The sequence below is a fragment of the Castanea sativa genome, chromosome 9, assembly GCF_040712315.1.
Source record: "Castanea sativa cultivar Marrone di Chiusa Pesio chromosome 9, ASM4071231v1".
In the NCBI taxonomy this organism is placed as follows: Eukaryota; Viridiplantae; Streptophyta; class Magnoliopsida; order Fagales; family Fagaceae; genus Castanea; species Castanea sativa.
In genome coordinates this window covers 5,380,346-5,407,080 of record NC_134021.1, presented here as the reverse complement: position 1 = coordinate 5,407,080, position 26,735 = coordinate 5,380,346, and the positions used below count along the sequence as shown (strand labels likewise).

The 26,735-nt window shown below is 34.2% G+C and overlaps 3 protein-coding genes across 3 annotated transcripts; 2 read left to right on the top strand and 1 right to left on the bottom strand.

Annotated features, from left to right (window-relative positions):
• The first annotated feature begins 428 nt into the window (after positions 1-428).
• LOC142608651 (uncharacterized) lies at positions 429-1,838 on the top strand. Its single transcript, XM_075780349.1, has 3 exons — positions 429-780; positions 943-1,046; positions 1,188-1,838. The coding sequence occupies exons 1-3, from the start codon at positions 429-431 to the stop codon at positions 1,836-1,838; spliced, it is 1,107 nt and encodes a 368-aa protein (XP_075636464.1).
• A 6,926-nt stretch (positions 1,839-8,764) lies between these two features.
• On the bottom strand, positions 8,765-15,220 carry LOC142609381 (syntaxin-81). Its single transcript, XM_075780953.1, has 8 exons — positions 14,978-15,220; positions 13,649-13,787; positions 13,192-13,275; positions 12,892-12,996; positions 12,293-12,436; positions 11,636-11,878; positions 11,380-11,511; positions 8,765-9,081 (listed from the first exon to the last, which is right to left on the bottom strand). The coding sequence occupies exons 2-8, from the start codon at positions 13,724-13,726 to the stop codon at positions 8,938-8,940; spliced, it is 930 nt and encodes a 309-aa protein (XP_075637068.1). The 5' UTR covers positions 13,727-13,787; positions 14,978-15,220; the 3' UTR covers positions 8,765-8,937.
• Positions 15,221-23,660: 8,440 nt separating this feature from the next.
• Positions 23,661-24,128, top strand: LOC142608650 (polyubiquitin-like). Its single transcript, XM_075780348.1, has one exon. It carries the CDS (start codon positions 23,661-23,663, stop codon positions 24,126-24,128), a length of 468 nt encoding a protein of 155 aa, XP_075636463.1.
• The last annotated feature ends 2,607 nt before the right edge of the window (positions 24,129-26,735 follow it).

Here is a 26,735-nt window from a genome sequence, read left to right as displayed (position 1 = left end):
TGGAGTGCCATGATGAAGGTGATGCGGACGATGATATTGGCATCCAGCATGTTACAAATACGACCACTGCCTACACACCTCCTGCCGAGTCATTCTCCACAAATACTTGCGAAAATATGGTTGATCCTTCACGTCTTCAGATACCATTTGTTTCTACTTGGGAAGATGGGATGCATTTTAATAAAGGGTTGACTTTTGCAAATAAAGAGGCGGTAAAGCGTGCATTAATAATATACGCAGCAAAGGATAATAGAAATTTTATAATCCGGAGGTCGACCAAAACTAAATTGTGCACCGCATGCATTGACACCAACTGCAAGTGGTATGTTGGGGCATTCATGAAGGCTAAATTTAATGGTCTGTGGATGGTCACGTCTTATGTGGGTCCACACAGTTGTATACCCTTTGGCCTGCGAAGAGACGGTAAAATGATGGATTCTAATTTTGTTGTATCAGAAATTGTGGGAAAATTGCGACAAAATCACATTGCTCGTATTGATGAGCTCCGGGGCCACATAGATACTAAGAATAATCATCAGCTTGCTTACTATAAGGTATGTGACGCAAAACAAAAGACAATTGTTAAGATATTTGGAGATTGGGAGGAGTTTTACCAAAGGTTGCGAAAGTTGTTGTTGGCATACTTGGATCAGGATTTGGGTACCCAGTACACCTATTGGACCATACCTAGCCCCATAGATGGTACTACATTACTGTGCTATGTATTTTGGGCATTCGCTCCATGCATTGCTGCATTCAGATATTGCAGGCCAGTGATCAGTATTGATGGGACTCATTTGTATGGTAAATATCGAGGGGTGTTGATGATTGCAATGGCAACCGATGCTAACCAAAAGATTTTGCCTCTCGCCTTTGCTGTTGTGGACAAGGAGTCAGAGGCTAGTTAGGGGTGGTTTTTAGAGTGTCTCAGGAATTTGATAGGGCATGTGATACCTGACGAGGACATTTGCATTATTTCTGAACGACATAAAGGCATCAAATGCGCCATTGCAGAGTGGCCTATAGGTGATGACGGAAAGTTACGGGTACATCACCGATATTGCCTTCGACATGTTGCTAGCAACTTCAACACACACTTTGATGACTCGACTCTAAAGGCATTGGCCTTGAAAGCTAGATATGTGACTCATGAAGCTAAATTTAAGTCCATAATGTAAACTATTAAGGATGTCGAGATTAATGCACTGAGGAGTGTAGACCCTGATGATCCCCATCTTGAACACTATATGCCATACACATATCTAATGAGTGAGGATGTGGAGAAATGGACCCAGTCACATGATAGTGGAAGACGTTACGGGGCAATGACAACCAATATCTCTGAGTGCTTTAATGGGGTACTTAAAGGTGCCTGCGGTTTGCCCATTGCTGCAATGGTTGAGTTTACTTGGTGCAAACTTGTTGCATATTTCCATGATCGACATAAAGAAATTACTTCTGATTGCTCTCAAGGTAAGGTGTGGAGTGATTATGCAATGAGGATTCATACCACAAATTTGCAGAAAACTTCAGGACACACTGTGAGGGAATTTAATCATGAAACTAGTGTATATCAAGTGGTTACCCCGTACAACGACCATAGAGGTGGAGGGGGAAACCACAGTCATGAAGTGCGCGTATTTGCTAGAACATGTGGTTGTGCAAAGTGGCAAAATATTAAGATCCCTTGTTCACATGCAATTAAAGTTTTGCAGCAATTGCATCTCAATGCGACCAGCTATATTGACCCATGTTACAGTTTGGAGAACGCCATTCAAACAATCCAAAACAAGGGATCATTAACTTTGTACAACTTTCCTACTAAGAAAATCATATGACTATAATGTAATCAATCTATGGATGGTCAAGTTAATGTAATGAAGTTGTATTCCCAATTTGCATATAAACTCTCTATGGATGGTCAAGTATTTATAACCTTAGCCCACCCACTAGCTTTTTTTTTATCATTACAAACATACTTTGTTATGCAACATTTAGAGTATGTTTTCTAATAAGATAGTTAATCTAGTCAACTAAAGCTTGGTTAACTAAGCAGCTTTTATATACTTATAAAATAATTTAAAAAAAAAACTAAAAATTAAGAATAAGTAGCATATATATTAACCGAATCATATAATTTAGGAAATTTGACACAAAATTAGAGTGTATAACCTCTGTTTAAAATTGTTTAATATTGACTTAAATAATTCCTAGAAGCTTTTAAAATAAATATATAAATAAATTGAAGTTACATGACGTGTATGAGGTAGAGACTTACTTCAGGGACAGTGGACCACGCACTGGAGGACTATAAGCACCCACCAGCGGGCCATGTTCAACTGTCGGGCACAAATATGGGAACCTGGCACATGCCCAATACTGGACCAACAGCAAACACCCACTAATCTGATTAGCTTTCTTATCGCTTGCCCTGCATAACTCTCGGTACAACCATGCAAGGCAAGCACTTCCCCAACTGTACCTTCATAGGTTGCAAAGGTTTTTCAACTGCTGCACCCACATTAGATGCACCCTATCGCCAGATTTGTCCATGAAGATTGTGTCCCCTAGTAGCGCTAGGATGTAGCATCGTGCGTACTTATGCAACTGATCCTCTGTGGCATTAGGTGGCAATGGATTGGCAACAGCTTCCAAAAGCCGTTGGATGAGAATCCTCTGGCCATGAAGTTCCTTTCTCTGATTATTTACAGGTCGGAAGCCAAGAAATTCATCACACACATTCTCCCATTCTTTCTACGTGCTCCCTGTAATGGCCTCGCCGTCAATAGGAAGCCCGAGAAGAACCTCCACATCTTGCAATGTGATGGTGACCTCACCATGTGGCATGTGGAAGGTGTGAGTCTCCTGCCGCCATCGCTCCACTAAGGCCGTTATCAGGCCGTTGTCAATCTCTCTACCCGAGATCTTGAGGAGTCCCTCCAAACCAAGTGCCTTAATGATGTCAACAACTCGGTCGTCCACCATTGGCTCTCGATTGGAGAACTTTTCACTACGGACACGACATTTAAGGGACCCTGGATCCTGCACAGAACAAAACCATGGATTAATATATGACAGCAAGTGCGTGTACATTGTATGAATTAAATGTGTGTACATTTGTTAAATCTTTAGTGTTGTGTTTTACCTGCCCATTCCAAATAGCTTCTGACCGATGGTTGGCCTGCAACGTCAACACCGACTGGTCAATGGGGCCAGGCTGTGCGTGGTCAATCTGTCCAGCATTTGCAGCAGCCATACTGCACAAGAATGATAAGCAATTAACACGTAATAGACATTATTGAAAACAAAAACAAAAACAATCTTCTTCTTTTTTTTCCTCATGGACACTGGAATAATTGTAAGCAAGATCCAGCAGCATGTGATGCAAGCCAGATAGAAAAATTGCAAGGTTAGTATTTAATCCAATAAAAAGTTATTAGGTGATATAACATTACTTAAAGTTATACCATATAAGTATGTGTATACATACATACATACATACATATATACATATATACATATATACATATATGTAGGGCAAGAGTTAGGTACAGTATTTAGATGTTGTTCCTTAAGCTCCCATTTTAAGATTCTACCATGTGGATTTTTGCACATGGGATATAGTGGATTTTTTAGTTAAGTAGTCACATGGCTAAATCTTAAAAGGGGAATCTAAAATATAGCACATAAGGTACTATACATAAATTTTATCCATATATGTGTGTGTGTGTGTGTGAGAGAGAGAGCGTGTATGTTTGAGATTTAGATATAGACTGCAAACTGAAATTTCAGATGCCTTTGCAGTTTCAGATGCCACAAGCTCAACAACTTTTATTCTTTTTTGACAATGAGGGTAGAAAAATAGTGCACAAATCTGTGAAGGATTTAATTGCTCTTAATCTTAGTGATTTAAGATCATTGAGAAAGCAAAATCTCAACTTTTTTGTCAGATATCTCAAAATAAAATAATGAACACAATATGATCTCATTAACTATTTTGTGATCATTACTACATAAAGACCAGTTTTTCACTTTCATCGTTCCTTCTTGATCTCTCCCAAATGATCTAAATTCTCCTCTTCTTAATATTCTTTTATAGCAATTAAACCTTTAAGTAATCATAAGTACCAATTGCTTTCATTAACATGAAATTATATTAATGTTCATCATAATGCTAGACCCTTATGTTACATTGGAATTCTACCTTGAAAAAAAAAGGTGTGTACAGCTAGATTCTTGACTTATTTGCTATGATAGATAAATTTTCAAAGCCGTAAAGCAAATCAGTAGCCTCTAATATCTGGAAAAGGGAAATCATAGAATAGGATTTGGCAAACTATTCTCTCTAAATATAGGTAAAAGAATGGGTTAATAATACAAAATCATTAGTGTTGCTTTTGTCAAGCTCTTACTTTGGCTTATGCTATCTATTATTGACCAGTTGGTGGCATAAACTAAAGCTCAGATACATTGAGAGTAAAAAAGGGGGGAGAACTAGACATATTCCTTTAACAATTGTTCAATCTAAACTTTCATTGATACAGTCAAGTGTGAAATTGATTATGTGATTAATTATGTTCTAATTACATGCCAAATATTCAACCTTAAATATGTAGTTCCAAATTGGGATGACCAAAATATCAGTATTTTATTGTTTGATTAGCATGAGGTTTCAAGTTTCAACAGAAAGCAATTTGATTGGAAAATTGTAGCCATCGAAGTTCTCCTCTGTACTCAAATGAGTGAGATTTGGTGATGTGATCATTTGATTAGTCTAAACTAAAACTCCAGCTTTCTCTTTTATTTGTAAGCATATTAATGTGGATTTGTACACTGTGATCATGTAGATGGATATGGTAGTGAAAGGTAAATTCCCCATACGCAAAAACTCTAATTGAAGCCATACAGAAAATTTTAGATAACACAAAAATAAAAAAAAAGAGCAACATTTCAATAGAACAAAGAAAGGATGCCTAGTAAGTAATCAAGGCAAGAAATTTTGTAAATTTTGGTGTTTGTGATAGTGACAAATCTAAAATTAAATAGAGAGCATAGTGTTACCTCATGTTAAATTTTCTCAAACACGACAATCTTAGCACAATCAAATCAATCAGAGTACCAAATGGAAAATTAACAAATAGAAAATTCCTCATGTTAAATTAACAAATAAAAAAAATTTCTCGCATTTTTTTGGGAACCAAACAGAGCACCACACGAAACAATCAAATCACTCATAATTTTGGAACAAAAACCACATGAAAAAATCACACAATTAAGAAAATCATACCTGAGAGAACTGAGTGAGAGTGGAGAGGGTGCTTGAGAGTGGAGACTGAGTGAGTGAGTGAGAGTGGAGAGGGCGAGTGAGAGAGGCGTGAGCGTGAGAGGGTGGAGAGGCGCGAGCGTGAGACGGTGGAGACGGTGTGAGAGAGGCGTGAAAGGGAGAGTGACAGAGAGTGGAGACTGAGATTTCTGTGCGAGAGTGAGATAGGCGTTAGGCTTGGTTTAGTTTTGAAAAAACCCTTTTAGAAATCGAGTCTCAGAGACTCGGTTTCCAGGTGGCTCCACAGATCACATCAGCTAGCTTCCACGTGTTGTACAGGTCACATACAAATCGAGTATTTAAGAGTCGATGTATAAATCAAGTCTTAGAGGCTCGATTTCTAGGTGGCCGCCACGTGGAAAAGGGTCACATCAGATTTGATCAGAACATGAAAATCGAGTCTTAAAGACTCGATTTATAGGTTTAAAATTGACTTTATGAGAGTCGAGATGTTAGTATTATATATACTTCCGGAACAGTGCCTACTAACTATATTCTTGAGCAATTATGGCTAATGACCCATTTTGCCCTAAGGGACACCACAAAAGATGCTATGCGGGTAGGAGGTCCGAGCATGCATGTTGGTCTATGGCCATGCCCAAGGATGGTCAAAGGGATTGTTGGGCCTGGATCAATGGGCCGAGGACAAAGGTAAAGAGTAATGGGTCAACTCTGATTATTGAGGAGTTGGGCCACATCGGGAGGGGTTCAGGGAGGTAACCATTATGGAATGATAAGTTTCAGGGAAAGTAGCAGAAAACTCAGTCAAGCCTTAAAGACAAAATATTTGGGAAGAAGGCTGCCACTGCTACATTAAATGCACTACACCAAATGAATTGGTTGCATTTATGAAGAAATGACACCTGAATAGTGGCAATTCAGCTCACAACTACCTACCAAGCTTCTAGGAATTCTTGATAGGATAAGCATCCAAAGGATTTTGTACTAGATCAACATGTGTAAGGCTGGGATGAAGGGGGACAAGACTATATAAAGAAGTGATCACCATGAAAAAGGGGCATGTAACAGAAAAGGAACAGAAAAAGGAGAACAATGTGTATACACATAAACTTGGGTTGAAGATAAGAGCATCTCATCCTCAAACTTGACTGAGGAGAGTTATTTCCATCAATCCATGTTTTTAATCTTACTATCTCGAATCCTATTAACTGTGGTCCATTTTTTTTTGTGTGGAGTCATTCCCTCGATCGACCCATTCTCTTACAAATACATTATTTTGGGCTTAGTGGGTCATTTTCCATTGTTCTTGGTGGGCTTGAGTTCATTTCACTTCCTTACAGATGCCATTACCCATTGACTAGTGGCAAAGTCAAAATTTGATTTTAAGGGGAAAATTTTATTTTAAAATATGCATACGCACTTGAATATATATTTCTTGAGACTAATATATACAAAAGTCATTCATGAGTGATATATTAGTGTAAAAAGAGAAATAATTATCATTATATTTTGTTTATTTGTCTAGGGTTTTTTTTTTCCACGATAATCCATTTTTATATTTTTGTAAATAAAAATTTCATTCATAAATAAAAGGATATTTAGTAATTATATAGACACTAGTTACAACTAACGTAAATTTATATTATTATGTTATTATTCAAAAAACTTTATAAATAGAATAAATTATTACATAAATAATTTGAGGTTCCATTAGTTTTCATTTTTTTTAATAATCTATTATTTTTAATTTTATATCTTTTTTTATGAGAGAGAGAGAGAGAGAGAGGGGGGGGGGGGGGGGAGGCCCACAAAAATGTATGTGGTGTGCCTTAAATTTTATATCACTTTTAAAATGTAACAATAATGTTCTTTTCCCCTTTCTCCCCACCTTCTTGATTATATTTTATTTTCTATTTTCATTTTCTTTTATAGATTTTGAGCATTACAAGTAAATAGAACAGAAATTTTTTTTTTTAAAATGAATTTTGACATATAAAAAAAGGATAATAGTATCATCAATTATAAGATATAAAAGCAATATAGCGCACAACAAATACATAAAAGAAATTCATCATAAAGAAAAGAAAAGATCAAATTATATAAGGTGGGTGAGAAGGGGGAAAAGTTGGAAGTCCAACCTATTCAAATTTTATTTTTGACGGGAGAAAGGTCAGTCACCCCCTACCACCTAGCTCCTTCTTTGCACTGGCTATTACTTGAACCTAGAGATAATAAGATTTTATTGCACTCAAGAAGCATTAATCAAAATTTCCTTTGGGCTTCTTCACAAAAAAGAATTTTTTTTTTTTATTTGGGCTTAGATAGGCAATCAGGTAGTGCCCTGGGAATTCAATAAGCCCAGTACTAAACATAAGATAATCATGTGAGCCAGACTACTCATTAACCTCTTTCTGTTATTGTTGAAACTTGAAACTTACTAGGCCCAAAGGGAATAGCTGCTCATTAGACTCAACCCCCTGGTTGTTCCCAAGGGACTTAAAAAAAATAAAATAAAAAAAAACCTTAAAGCTGATTAAGATGTTAAGGTGTACCATTTTGCTACAACACAAGCTCAACTGATTGCCCATTGCTCATCCTGACTTGAACAGGTATGCAGAATAAGAAAGTTTTCCACATGACATTCAAATTTGAGATAATGTAGACCAGGCGCCAGGATTGAATGTGGGGGTGTCATTCAAGAAAAATGAAGCTCAGAATTCTAAGGGGTAGTTGAATGTATAAGAAATATGAGAGGATAAAACTTTGTCAAAGGCACTTGATTCAATGTAACAAACACCACTTTAGACACGTACATAACAGATTTGAGAAAATTCAGAGGCTTCACATTACCAGAATTAATGTGCTTAAAGAGGAAATCGTTGAGTTGATGGAAAGTGAGGAAGTAATGTGAAACCAGAGAGCCCAAGTGTCTTGGTTGAAAAAGGGTGACAAGAATACTAAGTTCTTTTATGCTAAAGTAAACAAAAAGATCAAAGCACAACAAGAGGAAATTAATCCATCCCTTTTCCATTCCTCCACTCCAATTCACATCAACCGAACAATGATATCCTATCCTCTCTCTCATCTTCTTTCCTTTCCTTCCCTATTCACTCAAACCAAGCAGTGTAACTTTGGGGGCTTCTCTCTATGTTACATTACCTATTATATGCTTTATTGGCAATCAAGGGAGCATTAAAGGTTAAGATTGTTTTTTTGCTTATAGGAAGTGACAGATTTTGATTAGTTTAGGAATTTTTTCCAGAAAACTTTCAGATTGTGGATACAAAAATTCATCTATGCAACTCTTAAAAAACACGCATGTACTTACCATATTATATATGTTTTTGTATCAATATGCATTCCTTTTTTTCTTTAATTTTTTTTTATGTGATTCTATCAAACCAGTAGGATTTAATTCAGAACTCATTCTGCCAATAAGTTGGTTACTAGTCTCCAATATATTTATTACTAAAAAAAAACTGATCCCAATAAAATAGAGTGACTAGCTCTATCCTTTTAAAATTAATGCTGATAGTATGATATTCTGTTACAAAAATAATTTTTTTGTCACTATATCAAAGATACAAGAAGTAAAAGATATATTTATCTTAGGTGAGTAAATAGTATTGAAATGATATGACTCTCAATCCAATTTAACTATACCAATCAAGAAAGAGGATAGAGAAGGTCAATACAAAAAGGAAAAGCATAAGAAAGGTCCTGCTGCTGCTATTACGCTGGATAGCTTGGTTCAATTCTTTGTTACCAAGCTCCACATTCTTTGTAGCTTCAACTGCCTGTAAATTAAGCACAAGAAAAGACAGGAAAAAAAAAAGGAACAAATATGAGAAAAAAAAGTGAAAGATATATTAACTCCAGTGTCTAGAATAATCCCAACAATATGGAGGCACAAAAAAGAAACACCCTAGTACACAGGGAGTGAACAAGGGGACAGCAAATCAAATACAAAAATTGCAAGAATCTAGGAAATCAATAAAAGAAGTGAATGATTGGTTTTGCAAAGCAAACAACCAATCCAATAAAGTTCTAAAAATAAAAAGCTTGAGGTCCAGAATAGATCTCTCAATATCTTCAAAACAACTACTATTTCTCTCCCTCCAAAGTCACCACATTTCAGCATCACTTTTTCTACCCTAGGATTCATCTCTAATTGTGGTGTTTGGATGCATCTAGGGCCACGTTCAACCATTATAGACAAACCGCAACACAATTTTAAAATGTAAAACATGCTTCCCCAAATGTCTGATAAATGGTGTTAGAGATTAGACCATGATAATTAAAACATAGAAAACAAAAGGGAGAAACAGACAGTTAAACCTAGGAGCTCATACATACTTCCAAATTGGCATACCCATTGTTTGTAAAGCTTGCACTGACCCCAACATCTATCAGCTTCTAATCTCCCCCCCCCCCCCCCCCAACCGCCTTCTCTTCTTTTTTTTGATAGGTACCTTTGCCTTCTTTTTTTCCTCTTTTCTGATAAGAAAAAGTTCCATGGTAGAACTGATTGGAATGATTTTGCATATCCTTAGTCTCTAAAATTTTTAAATCAGGTACTACAGACAATAGGGCCTTTCATTTTCCAATCATCATAAGAGAAGATTAGGCCCTGTTTGCTTTTTTTTTTTTTTTTTCATCACTCATTACTTAAAATACACCAATTTCCACTACCCCACCCGTTTGGCACCATCACTCAGTTATGTTTTCAACCAAAAAAGCCAAAAAAACTGGGACCCACACACTCTAACCTCACCTGTGCACCTGACCTCCTACCCAGCCCTATTAACTCCACTAACCAGTTGAAACACCATCACATTTCTTCTCCACTCACTGCTGGTTTCTTCCTCCCTCATCCTCACTGAAACCGAGCCCACAACACCTCTCCCTCAACGTCCTTACTCCTCATCAAAGCCGATCCGACTCCCCTCGTAACTTCTGTCAAGGCTTAAAGCCGATCCGACGCCCCTGTTCCGTTGCTGTTGGGAGTTTTGGCCGGCTGATGTTGGATTTTCTTTGTGAAACTGATGTCGGTTTGTGTTTTTGGAAGGCTGATCCGACTCCCCTGCCTCTCCTTTTTTTTTTTCCCCTTCATCTTTGTGGGTTTGTGTTTTTGGAAGGCCGATCCGACTCCCCTGCCTCTCCTTTCTTTTTCTTCTTCTTCTTTTTTTTTTCCTTCGTCTTTGTGGGTTTGTGTTTGTGTGTATGATCTAACTCGTGTTTATGGGTTTGATTTTCTGGGTTTGAGAAATCGGTACAATGTATATATATATATTTTTTGATAAAGTATATTTGGTGTTTCTGTGAAGAAAAAAAGAAAGAAAAAAAAATGAAGAAGACGAAAAAAATGGCCGTTGGAGTGAGACTGTGAAGAAGAAAGAAAGAAAAAGAAAGAAGAAGAAGACCCAAACTCACCGAACCCAGTGAGAAGAAAAAAAAAAGAGTTGCGGCTGACCTCTGACCAGTGGGTCCCTCAGTGTGTGTTTAATTACCAAAATGCCATTGAAAACTGAGTTTTGGAAACTGAAAACACCTAAAATGTGTTTTCAGTTTCCCTATCTCATTACTCAAAAATCAGAGAATTGAGTTATGAAGAGTGATGGAAACAAAAACCTAACAAGCTTCTTAGCCGTGGGACTCACGTATTTTGAGTTATGAGTAATGAAAACAGAGTTATGGACAATGGAAACACAAAATCCAAACAGGCCCTTAGCATGTGATCTAAAAGGGAAGGGGGTCCTTCATGATGTTTTTTTCCCAATTATCAATTACAACCGATCAGGCTAACAGGTCAACAAGACCTGCAGCCTTCACCTATAGAGCACTGCAGCTCTGGAATTGAATGCAGAGTGCATATGTTTCCTCAATTTAAAGCAATGTTGAAGCTCACCCACAAATACTATATGATAACATAGACTGGAGTTACCATCTGAACAAATGCTAACTGAAGAGACGCACCATTTCAATCATTTTCACACAGATACTAGTGGTACTTGTACAAAGCCAGAGATAACATTATGAATTGTTGCTAAACATATAAACAAGAAGAAATATGGAAAACAGATAAAATATCTCACCTGATCATACAGAACTTCTATCTGTTGGGCTTGTTGCAGAACATGGGTGGACATGAGGTGATTCAATGCTGACATTTCCACCATCTTAGTTTCAGTTTCTTGAACCGCATCCAAAAGACTAGTCAACTCTACCTGCATAATGAGCACCCAAAAGAAGCTTTAACTTTAGGACAACCTCAAAGCCTAGAAGAATAAGAAAAGAAACACAAGAATAGGAGTATTAAACACGTCATCAGAGAGACACCAATTTGGTTACCTGAAGGGCACGTGTTTCATCATCCAAAAGCTGCTGTTGGACTCTTAGACGATCAGGTTGAAATTCATCAGGCTCCTTGAGCTCTGATGTACTTGATTTAGAGGTATCTACAGAATTGGAATTGGCCTTGCGCCGAAGTTTTCTTCTAGGCATTGCTCTATTAATGACATCTTGGAAACGTATGGCTCTTAGCTGATCAAATTGCGATGTGACTGAATGAAGTCTCTCACTTAAAATCAAAACCTGCAGTTCAAGAAAGTAGAATAAAAGTAAATTAATCTAATAATCATGTCGGGCAAAAAACATTACCAATCAGGTATTCAAAAATTCCTGACAACTGTTGAAAAAAATCAGCCACCCAATAAATTCAGATGAGGCAAGGTTAACCTCAGGAAATAATGAAAATGAGACAAGTGGTCCTATGATCACCACATCAGGCAGTTAGAAGTAGGGTTTCCATATCAGAGCAGATAAGCCAATTGAGATAGACAAAGGCATAAATGAAAACATGAATCAAGCCACACAGAGTGAATATACTAACTGGCCATTTCCAGAGCAGGTGTGACCAGACTTTTTAAAAAGAAATATGCTGCCCAAACCCAGCATATATATAATAAAAGATAAATAGTTCTCGTAAAAATTAGAAAAGAATCATACCACGCCATGTTTGTGTGCTATAGTATCGGCATTAGTAGCATCTGCCTTTACACCAAGCCACCCCTTGGAGTTTGCTTCTTCATTGTTTATGCTGTTTTTTAAAATATCAATTTGTTCTTGGCATGCTTTAATGAAAGTACTAACCTGCAAAGAATTAATTAGAAAATGTAAGTGTAGTCTAATAATAACTATTCAGCTTCATCTTTCAAGAATGTAAAAGGGGATTTCCCTAATAAAAAGAGAGATATAATATGTATTGTATAAAGTTACTCTGTTCTGGAGAATGGAAACAAGTAAAACTAGGCAATTAAGCACTTGCTCCAAAATTTAAAACAGGGTCAACCTGAAAGGAACTAAAATATTTCTTACATATCCATATAACAGACTTACAAAGCCACATTGAATGCCTGACACATGTAATCTCTAATCATCCACGCAGGACAAAAACATGTTAAGTACCATCACAAAAAACAAAAGCTTATGATTCTATTGTTAAAGATATTTTAGGTAATAGAGTAATTTTCCATATCTTTATTATGTTGATGAAGATATTAAAATGTCTTAAACAAAGGCTTCTGAGAATAAGTTTGAGAACTTACTTCATGCTCAATGCTATCTCTCTCCTGTTCAGTGGTGCGATGAAGATCCACATAATCCTTTCGATGTTTCAACATAAACTGCTCCAAAGCTTCGATGCTTTCGAGCTTATAGATGAAAAGGCAAAGAGTTAACAAGAAACTATATGTAAATGTTCAAATGCACCCTTTCCATCAGAAAGAAAGAAAGAAGAAGAAAAACCCAAAATCCTTCCATCTGTATCAAATTTCTAGTGAACCAATTCCCATAATCAAAGTAAAGGGGAACAGAAATATTAAACACTCAGACAATAGTGAATGTACCGTCTTCAGTGCAGCTTTGGTGAAAGCTGACCTTTGCCGAGGTTTATGAATAATGAAAGATGCCAAAACAGCTGCCAATTTCGACTGCCAAAAACAACAATACCTCATTCAGAAAAAGGGAGGTAAAAAAAAAAAAACAGTTTATTAATTATTATTTATCAAGGTAACAATATTATGTATTATATGAAAAGGCAAAGTCACTTATCAAGATATATGATTTCACAATATAGAAAGATACAAGTAGATTTTAACCGGTTTCTAGTTAATAATGAAAAATAGAAAAGCAACAAATTTTAGAGAATACAGAAAAAGCAAAAGAAAATTACAACTTGTAGATGATAACAAACTTTATAACCAAACCCCTTTCCCCAGAACTCCACCATGCCAAATATTTCCATCAAATGGAACACATCATAAACATAATTAGAGACAAAATGAATACTAATGATAAACTAACCTCATTATATCCTAAAGAAAGAGCAGTCTGTCGCACAGCATCCTTCAGATCCTCAGTCCTGTCTCTGATTCTTGACATTCTTCACCATCAACCAACTCAGAAAAAAGCCTCTAAAAGCTTGAGCAGCACCCAAAGCACACTACACAAAGCACAAAAACAGAAAGTATAGGGAAAAATTACATCAATCCCCCATAATATTAACCAGTTTCAAATTAAACCCAGATTTCTAATAGTTACCCCTAAAACCCCATATGACCTACAAAGGTTAGCTATTGGATTTTAGAAGAAAAAGGGAGTTCCTCTAAAGTATATTAAGCTGATTAAGGATATGTATGACGATGTGAATTTTTTTTTTAAATAACTTAAGTAACCTTCTAAATAAGAGCCCTTTGAACTCTCCTCTTGATCCCACCTACCAGAACCAATTGCCAGGTAATCCAGGGGCATTCACCCCTAACCAGCTAAGCAATTACACACGTGAGTTTCTTGTCATGGCAGATTTGCATAAAGGATAAACTTTTAAATCCATATCTCTTTGCATTGGTTACAGATGAGCTTACTAGATCGATTCAAGATAAGTGAAAATGCAGTTATGTGTTTAGCTAAGGCATCCTAACAATAGAGCACAAATCAAACAAATGCAAGGAAGGAATTCCATTCTTAAATGTAAATGCACAATACCCAAGTGGGATTTTGAGATTTTTTGAATCCACAGCACAATCAGCCAACTAGTGTGAGAACAAGTGGAGGCATCACATGTGAATTTCTTATCACAATGGGTTTGCAAAAAAGATTAAATTTTAAGTCCATATCTCATTGCATTGGTTACAGATGAACTTACTAGACCAATTCAAGATAATTGGAAATGCAGTAATGTATTTAGCTGAAGCATCCTATCAATAAAGCACAAATCAAACAAATGCAAGGAAGGAATTCTATCTTAAATCTAGATACCCAATACCCAAGTGGGATTTTAAGATTTTTTTGAATCCACAGCATAATCAGCCGGCCAAACCCTGTAACTAGTGTGAGAACAAGTGGAGACATCACATGTGAACTTCTTATCACAATGGGGTTTGCACAAAAGATTAACTTTTTTTAAGTCCATGTCTCATTGCATGCAGTGATGTATGTAGCTAAGGCATCCTATCAATAGAGCACAAATCAAACAAATGCAAAGAAGAAATTGTATTCTTACATGTAAATGCTCAATACCCAAGTACGATTTTTGAATCCACAGCAAAATCAGGCCGACCCTTTCATTTTTAAAGTACAATTCATCACCAAAATATAGAAAGAGAGAGAGAGAGAGATGTGAAATTGAATTACCTTTAATTTTGAAAAGCTAAGGCTTGCACTGGGGAGGGGAGCTCTGATCTTGATCTCTTTCACGCTCTTTTCCTCAGTTCGATTAGGACTGCTCTCTTTGTGAAGAGGTTGGATGTAACGGAGTCGTTTTTCTTTAAAACTCAGAGGCACAGAGAGCAATCCTTTTTCTCTAAAAAAAACTCAGTCACAGAGACAAATCCAAATTTCTTTTCAATTTGGAGAATTCTGAGAATGGGTTTTGGTGGGTTTGGGTTTTGAAGGGAGAGAGGAGAGTTGAAAGCCGAAAGGAAAGTTGGGTTTTGGTGGGTTTGGATTTGGATTTGGGTTTGGGTATGGGTATGGGTTTCTCTCTTAAAACTGAAACCCAGTTCTCTGACTCTCTCTCCTCAATCAGCTGTTAATTGGTTTTTTTGATTTCCTTTCACATTCTGGGTATTGGGCAGAACTAATCACAGGGTTCGTTGGTTTAGTGGTTTTTAATCAGGGTTTTATAAACCGAAAACTGGACACAAATTCGGTTTAGGTAAAAACCGGAAATAGTATGAAAAGCAAGTTTAACCAGAACCGGCCAATTAAACGGGTGGAATTAAGATCCGGTATGGTTGAACCGGTTATGAATGGTTCTAAAGGAAATATAAAATGATGGGGTTTTGGAAAAAAAAAAAAAAAACTAGTAAAAAGTAAAAAAAAGTAGATCTCCCTTTTCTTTCTACTTTGATTTCGACTTTAACAACACCAGCCCTAAACAAATCTTTCACTTCTTTCTTTGATTCTTAACCAAACCCAACCAAATGTGTGATTGTGATTGACGGGTGAAGCTTCTTGAGCATTGGTGGCAATTGTTGCGGCTTGTGGTTATGGGAGGCATGCTAATAGTAGGTGGTAAAGGAAGCGGCACTTGTGCCTGGCAATCTCCATAGATTATTAGACACGACCTGTGAATTCGACATGAAATTAGCAGGTTATGAGTTGAAACTTAATGGGTTCTTATCATATTATAATTGGTTATTTGTGATATTGGAATATGTTTTAGTTTTGAATGATTATTTGTAGTGCAGTTACTCGTTAGTTCTGAATTTTATATTAAAAATATTTATTTGTTTGTTTTTTCATAATTTTTTTTTCAATTTTGATAAATCTGATAAACAGGTCGACACGATTAACCCATTTAATAAATTGGTCATATTAGGGTTGATGAATCTTGAATCGCTTAATAAACATGTCGAGTTAATGTTGACTTATATAATCGAATACTCATGAGTTGACACGACATGAACTTGACATGCGAATACGAATTGTCACCTCTAAGATTTACAAGAAACAGAGATAAAAACTCTGAAACTGGGTAAATAGTAAAGAGTAGTTTTTGTTTTTGATGTTTAGTTTTCCTTTAATTAAAATTCAAATTACAACTTAATCACCTATAATTTAGCTGAAATTTAAGTTACCTACCTGTGGTTTGAAATTTGACACTTTACCTATCTAAGATTAGCTCAGTTAGAGTTCTGTAACCAATTTCTATTTAAAAAAATGGTTAAATATGTCATTTTGCTCTACTTTTATGTCTCTCTCCTCCAAAAATACAAAAAACATAAAGATACAAAATCAAATAAGATAAAAAATAATCAAGCAAAACACTTGTATCATATGATTTCAAATTAAAGTTAAGCAACTTAAATTTCAATCAAACCTCAAGTGGGTATAGTGTCAAATTTCAAATCACATATAGGTAACTTAAATTTCGGCCAAACTATAAATAGATAAGTGGTAATTTTCCCTTAATTAAAAATTTCCATCCCTAATGCTAATGCTTGCCAACTGGGTAACTTTCAAATTTGTCTACGATCATAGGTTGCGAATATGTTTTTTTTTTTTTCTTCCATATTTTGAACTTATCCTATAATATATATGTAATTAGAGCTATGTTACCACCCAACAAATAAAGTGTTAGTCCTTTATAGGTAAAAAAAATTTAATTATATAATAAAATGTTAGAATAGGATATACTAAACATAATGATTTATCATATATTTATTTTATTTGTTTTATAATTTTAAAATTAATTATTACATCATCTGCTCGACCACTAGTTCGACCCCAGTTGGACCATAAAACCGGTAACTAGTCTATTTTTCGGTTCCTTAACCGTACTAATTTTTAAAACCAACCATGAAATCATACATATGAAAAAATAGTCAAATATTCTAAGAAATATGAAATTATCTAAAGTTTTGTCCTAAATAAAAGTTTAGGAGTCTAATGATCACTACTTGTTCAAGGTGTTGAAGTATTTTCTGCTCATAATTTATAAAGTTTAAAATATTATTTTTCTTTTTGTGGGATTAGACTATTGGAGGAATTGTTAAGCAGAACATATCACACCGGCATAGTTATCTAATCATACCAAGTACTATGGCTAATCTATTGGTTCAAACATTGGATCTTCTTTTTTCTTTTTTTGTTTTTTTTGTTATTGGACTGGGATCGTTCATTGAATTGTTAGATTAATAATTAATTTATTTTGAAAAAATATATTAAGTAATTAATATATATAAATTAAATATGAGAATAGACTATAAAAATGAATTGTTATTCAATTTGTTTTATAAAATATATATTAAATAGGAAATATCATATGTTAAGGGTTAAAATAAGGTAAATATAGTGAATAAAAAATGCGTACCATAGAATTTTACTCAATTTAAACATAAATATGGAATTATACCTAATAATGAAATTAATAAATATTATTCTTTATAAAATTTATTAAAATATAGAATCTAAAAGGTGGAAGAATAGTGGTGAGGCCAAATTTTTTTTTCAAGAGGCCAAGACTTATAAATTAAATCCAAAGAATAAACTATAGACACACAAAATATGTTTGTAACATGATTTCAAATGCTATTTTCTTACATATAACAAAGTATATATATATTGGATCAGCATATGGTCCTATGCAATTAGCAACAATCTGTTAAACAGGGAGTTCTCAGTGAAATGGTGGGATAGCCTCAAAATTGATCCAATCATTGACCAGATAAATAAGGATTTCTCTCCTCCAGTCCATAGAGCCATTACTCAGAAGACAAGGTCCCAGTCCAGCCTAGAATTCATCTTAGTCGCTGAAAAATCTAGCAAATGAAAGAGATATCAACAAATATCCCTTTCTTTGAATATTTTGAAAACCATTTTGAATGGTACAGAAAGTCTTGTGTCATCACCAAAACAAACTGAACCAAAGAAAACAAGGAAGTAGTCTGATCTAGTCACCCTTCCTTGGAAAACATAACCATTAAACACCAAGGCTATGAAATAATTGCTACTCCTTTTAGAAAACCTACCAGTGAAGATAAACCAATAAAAAAGGTCATAGAGCAAAATAACTATATCAACCAGTGTTTAGATGTCATAGGAAAGCAGTTAGACAGAATAGAAGATATGATAGAAGTCAAGGACGGAAACCTTGTTAAGCCTATCTTGTCTTCAGAAAAGCCTTTAGTTAAGTTACCAGTAACTCCACAAACCAATCTCAGGTCCAAAGATAAAACCGTGTTAGAAATAATCAACCAGAAGTTAGAAGAGCTAGTAAAAAAGGAACCAACTACCTCTAGCGGAGACCACAGTTTAGCCACCCTAGACATCCATATTGCATCTAACATCAGTAGTAGCAACACCTCTTCAGAATATGAAAAAGAGATAAGACAATTAGAAAACCAGTTTCAAAATTTACAAGTGAACAGACTCCACCATCGTAAGGTCACCCCAACTAGTATCACCAAAAATTGGTATCCTAGACCAACACCCCTTGACCTTCAGTTTGAGGAAAAAAATATTAGCAACTAATTCTCAATATCTTCTGATAAACTCTATGAATGGAACATAGATGGATTATCAAAACAAGAAATCATAAATAAAATCCAACACATGACTATGGTAGCAAATAACTACCTCAATGAAGGTCACCCTCATGCCGAAGTAGTTGAACTTCTAGTCTTAGGTTTCACAGGAAAACTTCTGTCATGGTGGAGCCATTACCTAACAGAAGAATCAAAGGAAGATATCAAAAGTGCAGTCCAGAAAAATGAGGAATGACATCTAATCTTCGATGAGACCATAGGTCGAGGTGTCCCAGACGAAGTAAACACCTTAATCTATACCATTACCAGACATTTCATAGGAACTCCTAGCAATGTCACTACTAGGATCCATGACTAGCTAAGTAACCTCAGGTGTCCTACCCTTAGTGATTACAGGTGGTATAAAGATGTCTTTACCACTAGGGTGATACACAGAAGCGATTGTAACTCTTCGTTTTGGAAGGAGAAGTTTATCAATGGCTTGCCTAGTTTTTTTGCTCATAAGATTAGAAAAACTCACAGTAACTCCTCAGATGTCATAGATTATGATGACCTGACTTATGGAGACATATCCAGTGTCATCCGCAGAGAAGGCCTAAAAACTTGCATAGACATGAAGATCCAAAACCAAGCCAATAAGGACAGGAGAAAAGCTAAATATGAAGTAAGAAACTTCTGTGCTTAGTATGGCCTCCCTTCCATCGCCCCATCTAAAAGGAATCTAAAGGGAAAGAATAGAAAAAGAACAGCCTCCAAGTATATATTATAGAAGCCATAAGAAGCCCAATAATTTTAGCAAAAATGATTTCTATAAAAAGAGCAAAAATCCAAGGATTACCATAAAGTCAATGGTAAAAGGAAAGATTCAGCACGAAAAAATAAGAAAAATAGCGAATGTTATAAGTGTGGCAAGAAAGTTCATTTTAGGAATGAGTGTAAATCCAAAGCTAAAGCTTTAATCAACACCCTCCAAGGTGATCAAACCAGCAATGATTAAATTTTCGAGCTCTTAGAACTCAATCACATAAAGAGTGAGTCCTCCAATAGTTCAAGTGACAACGAAATCTTTCAGGTAAACCAATCCTCATCCTCCAGGGAGTCATCTAGCATCTCTAACAGTCCAAACATCAGAATAGGATGTAAAGACAATTGTTGCAAAAACAAATCAGTCAACGTCCTTAGCTAACAAGAGGAATTTCTTCTCACGCTAATAGATAAGGTTGAAGACCTAGTTGTTAAGGCTCAATACCTTATCAAGTTTTAGAGCACTTTAATCAAAGAAATAAAAGAAACCAACCCAAACACCTCGAACCCCCAATTAACCTAGAGAAAATCTTCAATAGGTTTACCAAAGCTAAGAAAGAAATCACAGTTAGTGACCTTCAACATGAAATCAAAGAAACCAAATCTGAGATTAGAACCCTTAAAGAAGAAGTTAAAAAGCTTGACCAGACTTTAACCATTCTTAGGATTGACCACAATTTCCTTAACCAGAGAATTGAGCACCAAGATAATACCTCTCATCAAGGCCATAATGAGGCAGGTCCTTCATACCAAAACCCTTCAAATGGTGAACAAGAAAATGATTATGCTGAGTCAACCAACCTACAACAAACATGGTCTTAGAACAACTAGCCCAAAAGTACATAGATACTATCAACAGAATTGATTTTCAAAAATGGCATTTTAAAGTCAAGATTGTCATTAGCAAAGATTTTGAATTTGAGGTTATAGCCCTTACAGATTCAGGAGCAGATATCAACTGCATCCACGAAGGAATCATTCCCTTCAAGTATTTTCAGCAAAGAAGGGAGCGTTTATCCTTAGCAAATGGGAGCCAAATGCAAATTAAATACAAAATCCCAAAAGCCCATGTGTGCCAAGACAACACAAGCTTCAAAACAATCTTTGTTCTAGTTAAGAATATGACAGACAAATTAATCCTAGGAAATCCTTTCATGTGTCTATTATACCCATTCACTATAGATAGTGAAGGGATCACTGCCTATCCTTTTGGTCAGCTAGTTAAATTCAAGTTTCTCAGGAGCATGAAAGCCCGAGAAATTAGCAGTCTCCAAGATGTATTCTCCATCTCCAGGACCCTTAACCTGATCAATAGGAAAACCCAACACCTCAAATACCTTAAGGATGATTTAAGACACAAGAAAATTGAGGAACAATTAACTTGTGTGTGTATATATATATATATAAAATACTAAAAACTAAAAGATTTTTAACTCCTAACTAAGAGACAGGGAAATTCGGTTGCTTATAACCTTGCTATACATATTAGTAATTTATCGGTGTGGATGGAGTATGTTTCTCCACACCTTAGTGGTGTATTTACTATTTATAGCCAATCTACCTAGCTTTTCTTAATAAAATTTGTAGCATGCCTCTAAAAAAATTTAAAAAAAAAACCCTAACCATGATATCAACATTTATTGTTTCTTGTTTCTAAAAAAAAAAAACATTTATTGTTTATTCTAAAGGAAAAAAAGTCCATATCTCTAATTCTATTTAATAAAAATTTGATGTTTTTATTAAAAAGATGTCATGTACATATAGGACATGCTATTATGGTATAAGAGTAAAGGGGTGTCAATGTTCGACCCAACCTGCAAATATGACATGAGCCTGACACGAATTTTTGCGGGTTAGGGTTGAGCCTTAGCGGATTTGGGTCATAAACGGATCAACCCAAAAGCAACACAATAAAAACATGTCATAAGCGAGTCAACCCGCGTAACTTGCAATAGACACGTTTGACACGCCAATTTATTTGTGTCAACTTGAAATTACTCATTTAACACAACACATTTAACTAGTATAACAAATAAATATTCATTTTATTTTAAATTTGTCAAATACATTTTATATCCAACTTATATTTTAAATTTAAAAAGAAAAGTGAATAATTACAAAAACTTACAAAGAATATAATTGGAAATGGAAATGAAAACTTTACAAACCCTGAGGATATTATATTTTTGTTAAACTATATTATTTTGAATTTGGGTTGAAGTGTATGCACTTCTTTTGGGGTGTAATGAATTTATTTCTAGATAGATATTATATTTTTGTTGAACTATATTATTTTAAATGTGGGTTGAAGACTTGAAGTGTATGCACTACTTTTGGGATGTAAAAAAAAATTTCGAGATGAATGTTATATTTAATATTATGCAGGTTAAAATAGGTTGTATTATATTCTTATCAACCCAACCCAACCAAAAGCTGCAAGTTTTTCCATGCATTGATATATTATTCCAAAAGAGGAAGCCATGTTCCTATTAAGGAGGTGCTGTTATTCAAACTGGGAGGGCGAATGTATTTGAGAAATAAAAAATAAGAGAACGTGGATTATGGATTAGGTCAAATGAGATTTCTTTTTTATAATTGTGCTAAATAAGATTTTGCTCCATTTGTTTCGATGAAAAATATTGTGTAAAAATAGTTTTTTATGTTTTCCTGTATTTGGTAGCATAAAAAAAAAAGTCAAATAAAAACTACCTTTAATCAACTAAAAAAGTATGGTTTATTTTTAGAAATTGTTTTTCACTAATTTTCTTGGAAAACAACTCTATCTCATAGCAAGCTAAATAAGTGAAGTTAAGAGATTTAAAAAAAAAAAAAAAAAACTCATTTAAGGTTGCTATAACATAGGAAAAAGGAAATAGTTTTATCGAAAATACATTTTAGAAAACGACCCATTTTCTAAAAAAACATTATTGCCAAATAAACATAGCAAATTGCTAAAATAAAATGCAGCCACATTAATAATGCGAAGATTTGGAATAGACGATATTTAAAATAAAATAAAAATTGAAAGTGAAGAAGTTAATGATTAAAATTATTAGTAAAATTAAAACTATTATTATTTTACCAAAATACCTTCAAAATTTAAATGCATCAAAACTATATATGTAGTCCAATTAATTTATGTCTTTAGAACATACACTTATCACCTATTTTAAGATTTTTTAATGAAAAATTGAAAAACTTATGAGAAAACTTAGTCACATTTTCATTATTCATAAATTTTTTTTTTAAATAGTTTACTATGTTAGTAAAACACACACACACATATATATATATATATACAAAAAATATATATTTTTTGATTAGATCACGTTTTTGAATCATGAGTTTGTGTGTGTTTTTGGAAGGCAATTTAGCAAAATCTCAAAAATGAACTCAATTCACTTTTCGCAAGCAACAATTATTTTTGAATTGAAGATATATAGTATATAATGTATCTGACATAAATAATCACCTACTTGTACAGGGGTGGGCGCTCGCAAGTATCATCACCTGTTAGCTAGTTAAGGTTATTATAAAAAGTAATGATAATAATAAAATATGAATCATCATTTATTATTTAAATTTTTGTGCTTAATAATATTAGAATCATCATGTACTTGTTACTTTCAGATTTTACATGCAAAAATGAGATTGGTCATACTCCAGCAGTACATGCTTCAATTCTCTCTCTCTCACACACACACACACACACACACACACACACACATATATATATACTCTGATTTAGACACCTTCTAACTTTGCACATCGATCCATCCCAAATTCACAACAAAAAGACAGGAAATGAAAATCGTATTCCCATTAGTAAAACGTAATTAGAGTGAACCAAAATCATGTCATTCATTACCATTCTTCCTTCCAGCACTAGTTTTATGTATATGTACTTACCTAAACAAAGCCCTAACTTATTAAAGCTCTAAAATAAACTAGAAAAAAAAAATTGCAACAATATTGTCCTGCAATTTTTTTTTTTTTTTTTTTTCTGGTTTGTCATCATTACCATGGTGCGCTTCAGAATCACCGGAGGTGAGCTGAAACCTGAGATTGAAATGTCATCTTCTGGAACTATTCTTGAACTGAAAGAGCGGATTTATGAGCTTTGCAATGTGGAAGTTGCAAGGCAAACCCTTTTTTTTGATGCCACAGAGCTGGAAAATGATCGCACCATTGAATCTTATGAGTTTCTGCAGCCATTTGAAACGCTTGGTTTAGTTGTCACACCACTTTCTGGAGATCCAAAATTTGACATTTTAGTGAAATCCTCTACCGCCGAAGATTGCGTTAGGGTGAGAGAAACACAAAAGGTGGCTGATTTGAGGAGGAAAATTGAAAGGCGTTGGGGCATTCTAGCTCAAAAAATCACTCTTCTTAGCCATTCCATTGAAATGAATGATGATCATCTGCTATCTGCATATTATGTTAATCGGGTTTCTATAGTTGAAGTTAAGGTCTCCATTGAATCTCGCTGATATTTGATGGAAAAGCATTGCAACTATTAGCTAGTAGTAAGAAATAAGCTTGATATTATGTTAGTGAGAATAAGTCAAGTTATGACAATTAATTACCTTTAAGAGAATAGAATAATTGTTCATATATTCATGGACAACGTAATTATATAATCGTTTTCTAAATTTAGCTATGATATAATAAAATAAGTTTATTCAGAAATAAAATCAATCCTTGTGTTGTCCAATTTGAAACTAACGATAATATACAAAATTCACATTATGTGCTAGAATTCCTTGCATAAAACATCAATAACAACCCTGAACAAAGCAACTCTGCAGCCAAAAGTATTTTGCTATCTGACTTCATTAGAAGGAAATCAAAACCAGTGAATATGAACGTCAAAATATAATACACAAAGCATGTGGTGCGAAAGTTGGATGGTCCAGCATTGTGCTGAGTTCCTTCGATGTGCGAGCAGTGTTGGAACCCACGGATGGCGAGATTAAGCATTACATGCATGCTTTTATATATAAGCATTACGTGCATGCTTTTATATATATATATATATATATATATATATATATATATATATAAACGTTAAACTATCTAATAATTTATTATTAAATTTATATTTTAAAAATTCAACCGAGTTGAATTACATGTACATGTTCTAAATATATTAATATTGTATGTCAATTTTCATATATATTTATATATTAAATGTCAAAATTTATCATTCATTCTAATTTGAGATTTATGCATTTTTTCAATTATTCTTATATATTTGCCCATCACTAAAATAGCTAAAAGTGGGATGAGACCTAGCCAACAAAAATGAACACAACCACACGTACGAAATATGTGCCACTGCATGTTTGGTTATAGAGATAATATATAGTATTTTGCTGAGTTGGCATCTCAAAGCATTGTAGAAAAACGAGTTGAATGTCAAGAAAGAGTTAAACGATAGAAATGACAAAAGCTTTCACCTTCATAGTTATTAAACTTCAAGTCGTGTATATAGTTGGTTTTTATTATAGGGTTCGGTTAATAGGTACTCTTATAGCATTTTTTAATGAGAAATGATATGTTCACAATATTTTCACAATATTTTTACATCAAATCATAAGTGGCAAATTGTTATTGGTTGTTATTGTTAGGGTAAAAAAGTAATCTTATTATTAGGTTCAAATTTGAACCAATAACAACTAACCACCTATAATTTGTTATAAAAATATTGTGAACGTAGCATCTCTCTTTTTTAATAGAATGTTTTGGTAAAATTTTAATATACCACATGTGAAACATAAAATACTGTCAAAGATTTCTAAAAATATATCCTAAATTAATGCTCTTAAAATATCCATTAACTTTTCTCTTTACTATATATATATATATATATATAGAGGGAGATTCTATTTTTCTGTTTAGTTAGTTAGTTAGTTTTGTGTCCCTGTTTTCATATATATTGTACATAGTACAGTGTAATCGATTCAGTTAAATACAATATATTGAGATAATTTTTCTTCTCAAACTTGATAAATTTGAACGTTGCTTCTCTACATTAGGAGGTTTCAATTAAAGTATAAAGCTTTTGGCAAATTAAAATTTTCTTTAAATGAGTGACACTAACGTAAGAATAGTTTTATAACCACAAACTATTTTACAACTTTTTGCCACAAACATTCACATTCTATTAAGCAAAGAAGTCGTGTAATAGTTTGTAATACTAGATTTGTTTTTCTTAACATAGCCAAAAGATATACATTAATTAATTAGGAAGAGAGGTGCTACGTCCATAACATTTTTACAACAATTTTACAACAAATCATAGGTGGTTAGTTGTTATAGGTTCAAATTTGAATCTAACACTAAGATTACTTTTTTGTCCCAATAATAACAACCAGTAACAACTTGCCACTTAGGATTTGTTGTAAAAATGTTGTGGACATATCATTTCTCATTTAGGAATTCTAAGTTCCGGGCAAGACGCATTAATTTAAGAACTCTACGTTCCAAGATTAGTTATCAGATAATGTTATCTACCATTAAAAATATGCGGATAATGTTTGAAGTTGCTAGCTACCACTATATATATCACGTATTGAAGACAGAAAAAAAGCCAGGATTTACAAATCTTCCAATTTGCCTTCTTCTTTTTATCATTTTTTTTTTTTTGGTCTCAAGTCCTTATCATCATAACAAGACTTGAGAGTTGAGACAGCACAAAGAGGTCCCTTTCTCCATGGAACAATAGTATCTATCAGAAAATTTGGATTAACAGGTACATGTTTCATTTTAGAGTATCTTACAAACAATACTTACATACCATGCAAGTTAGCCACTCTTTTGCTGGGGTTTCACTGTCATCTATATGCGACTAAGGAAGGGTGCTAAATGACTAGTTATGATAATTTTGTTCAAACATAAATAGGGTAAAAGTATAAAACAATTCACTCTTTGCTTGCCATATGGGCTTCATGCAAAGTAAATAAATATTTAAACAAGAAGCGTTTTTTTTTTTTTTTCAATGTTGAAAAACAAAATTTTATGATGAATATATATATATTTTTTAATGCGGTTCTAATAATGTATATTTGCATAAATAAACAGATGTTCAAAAAATG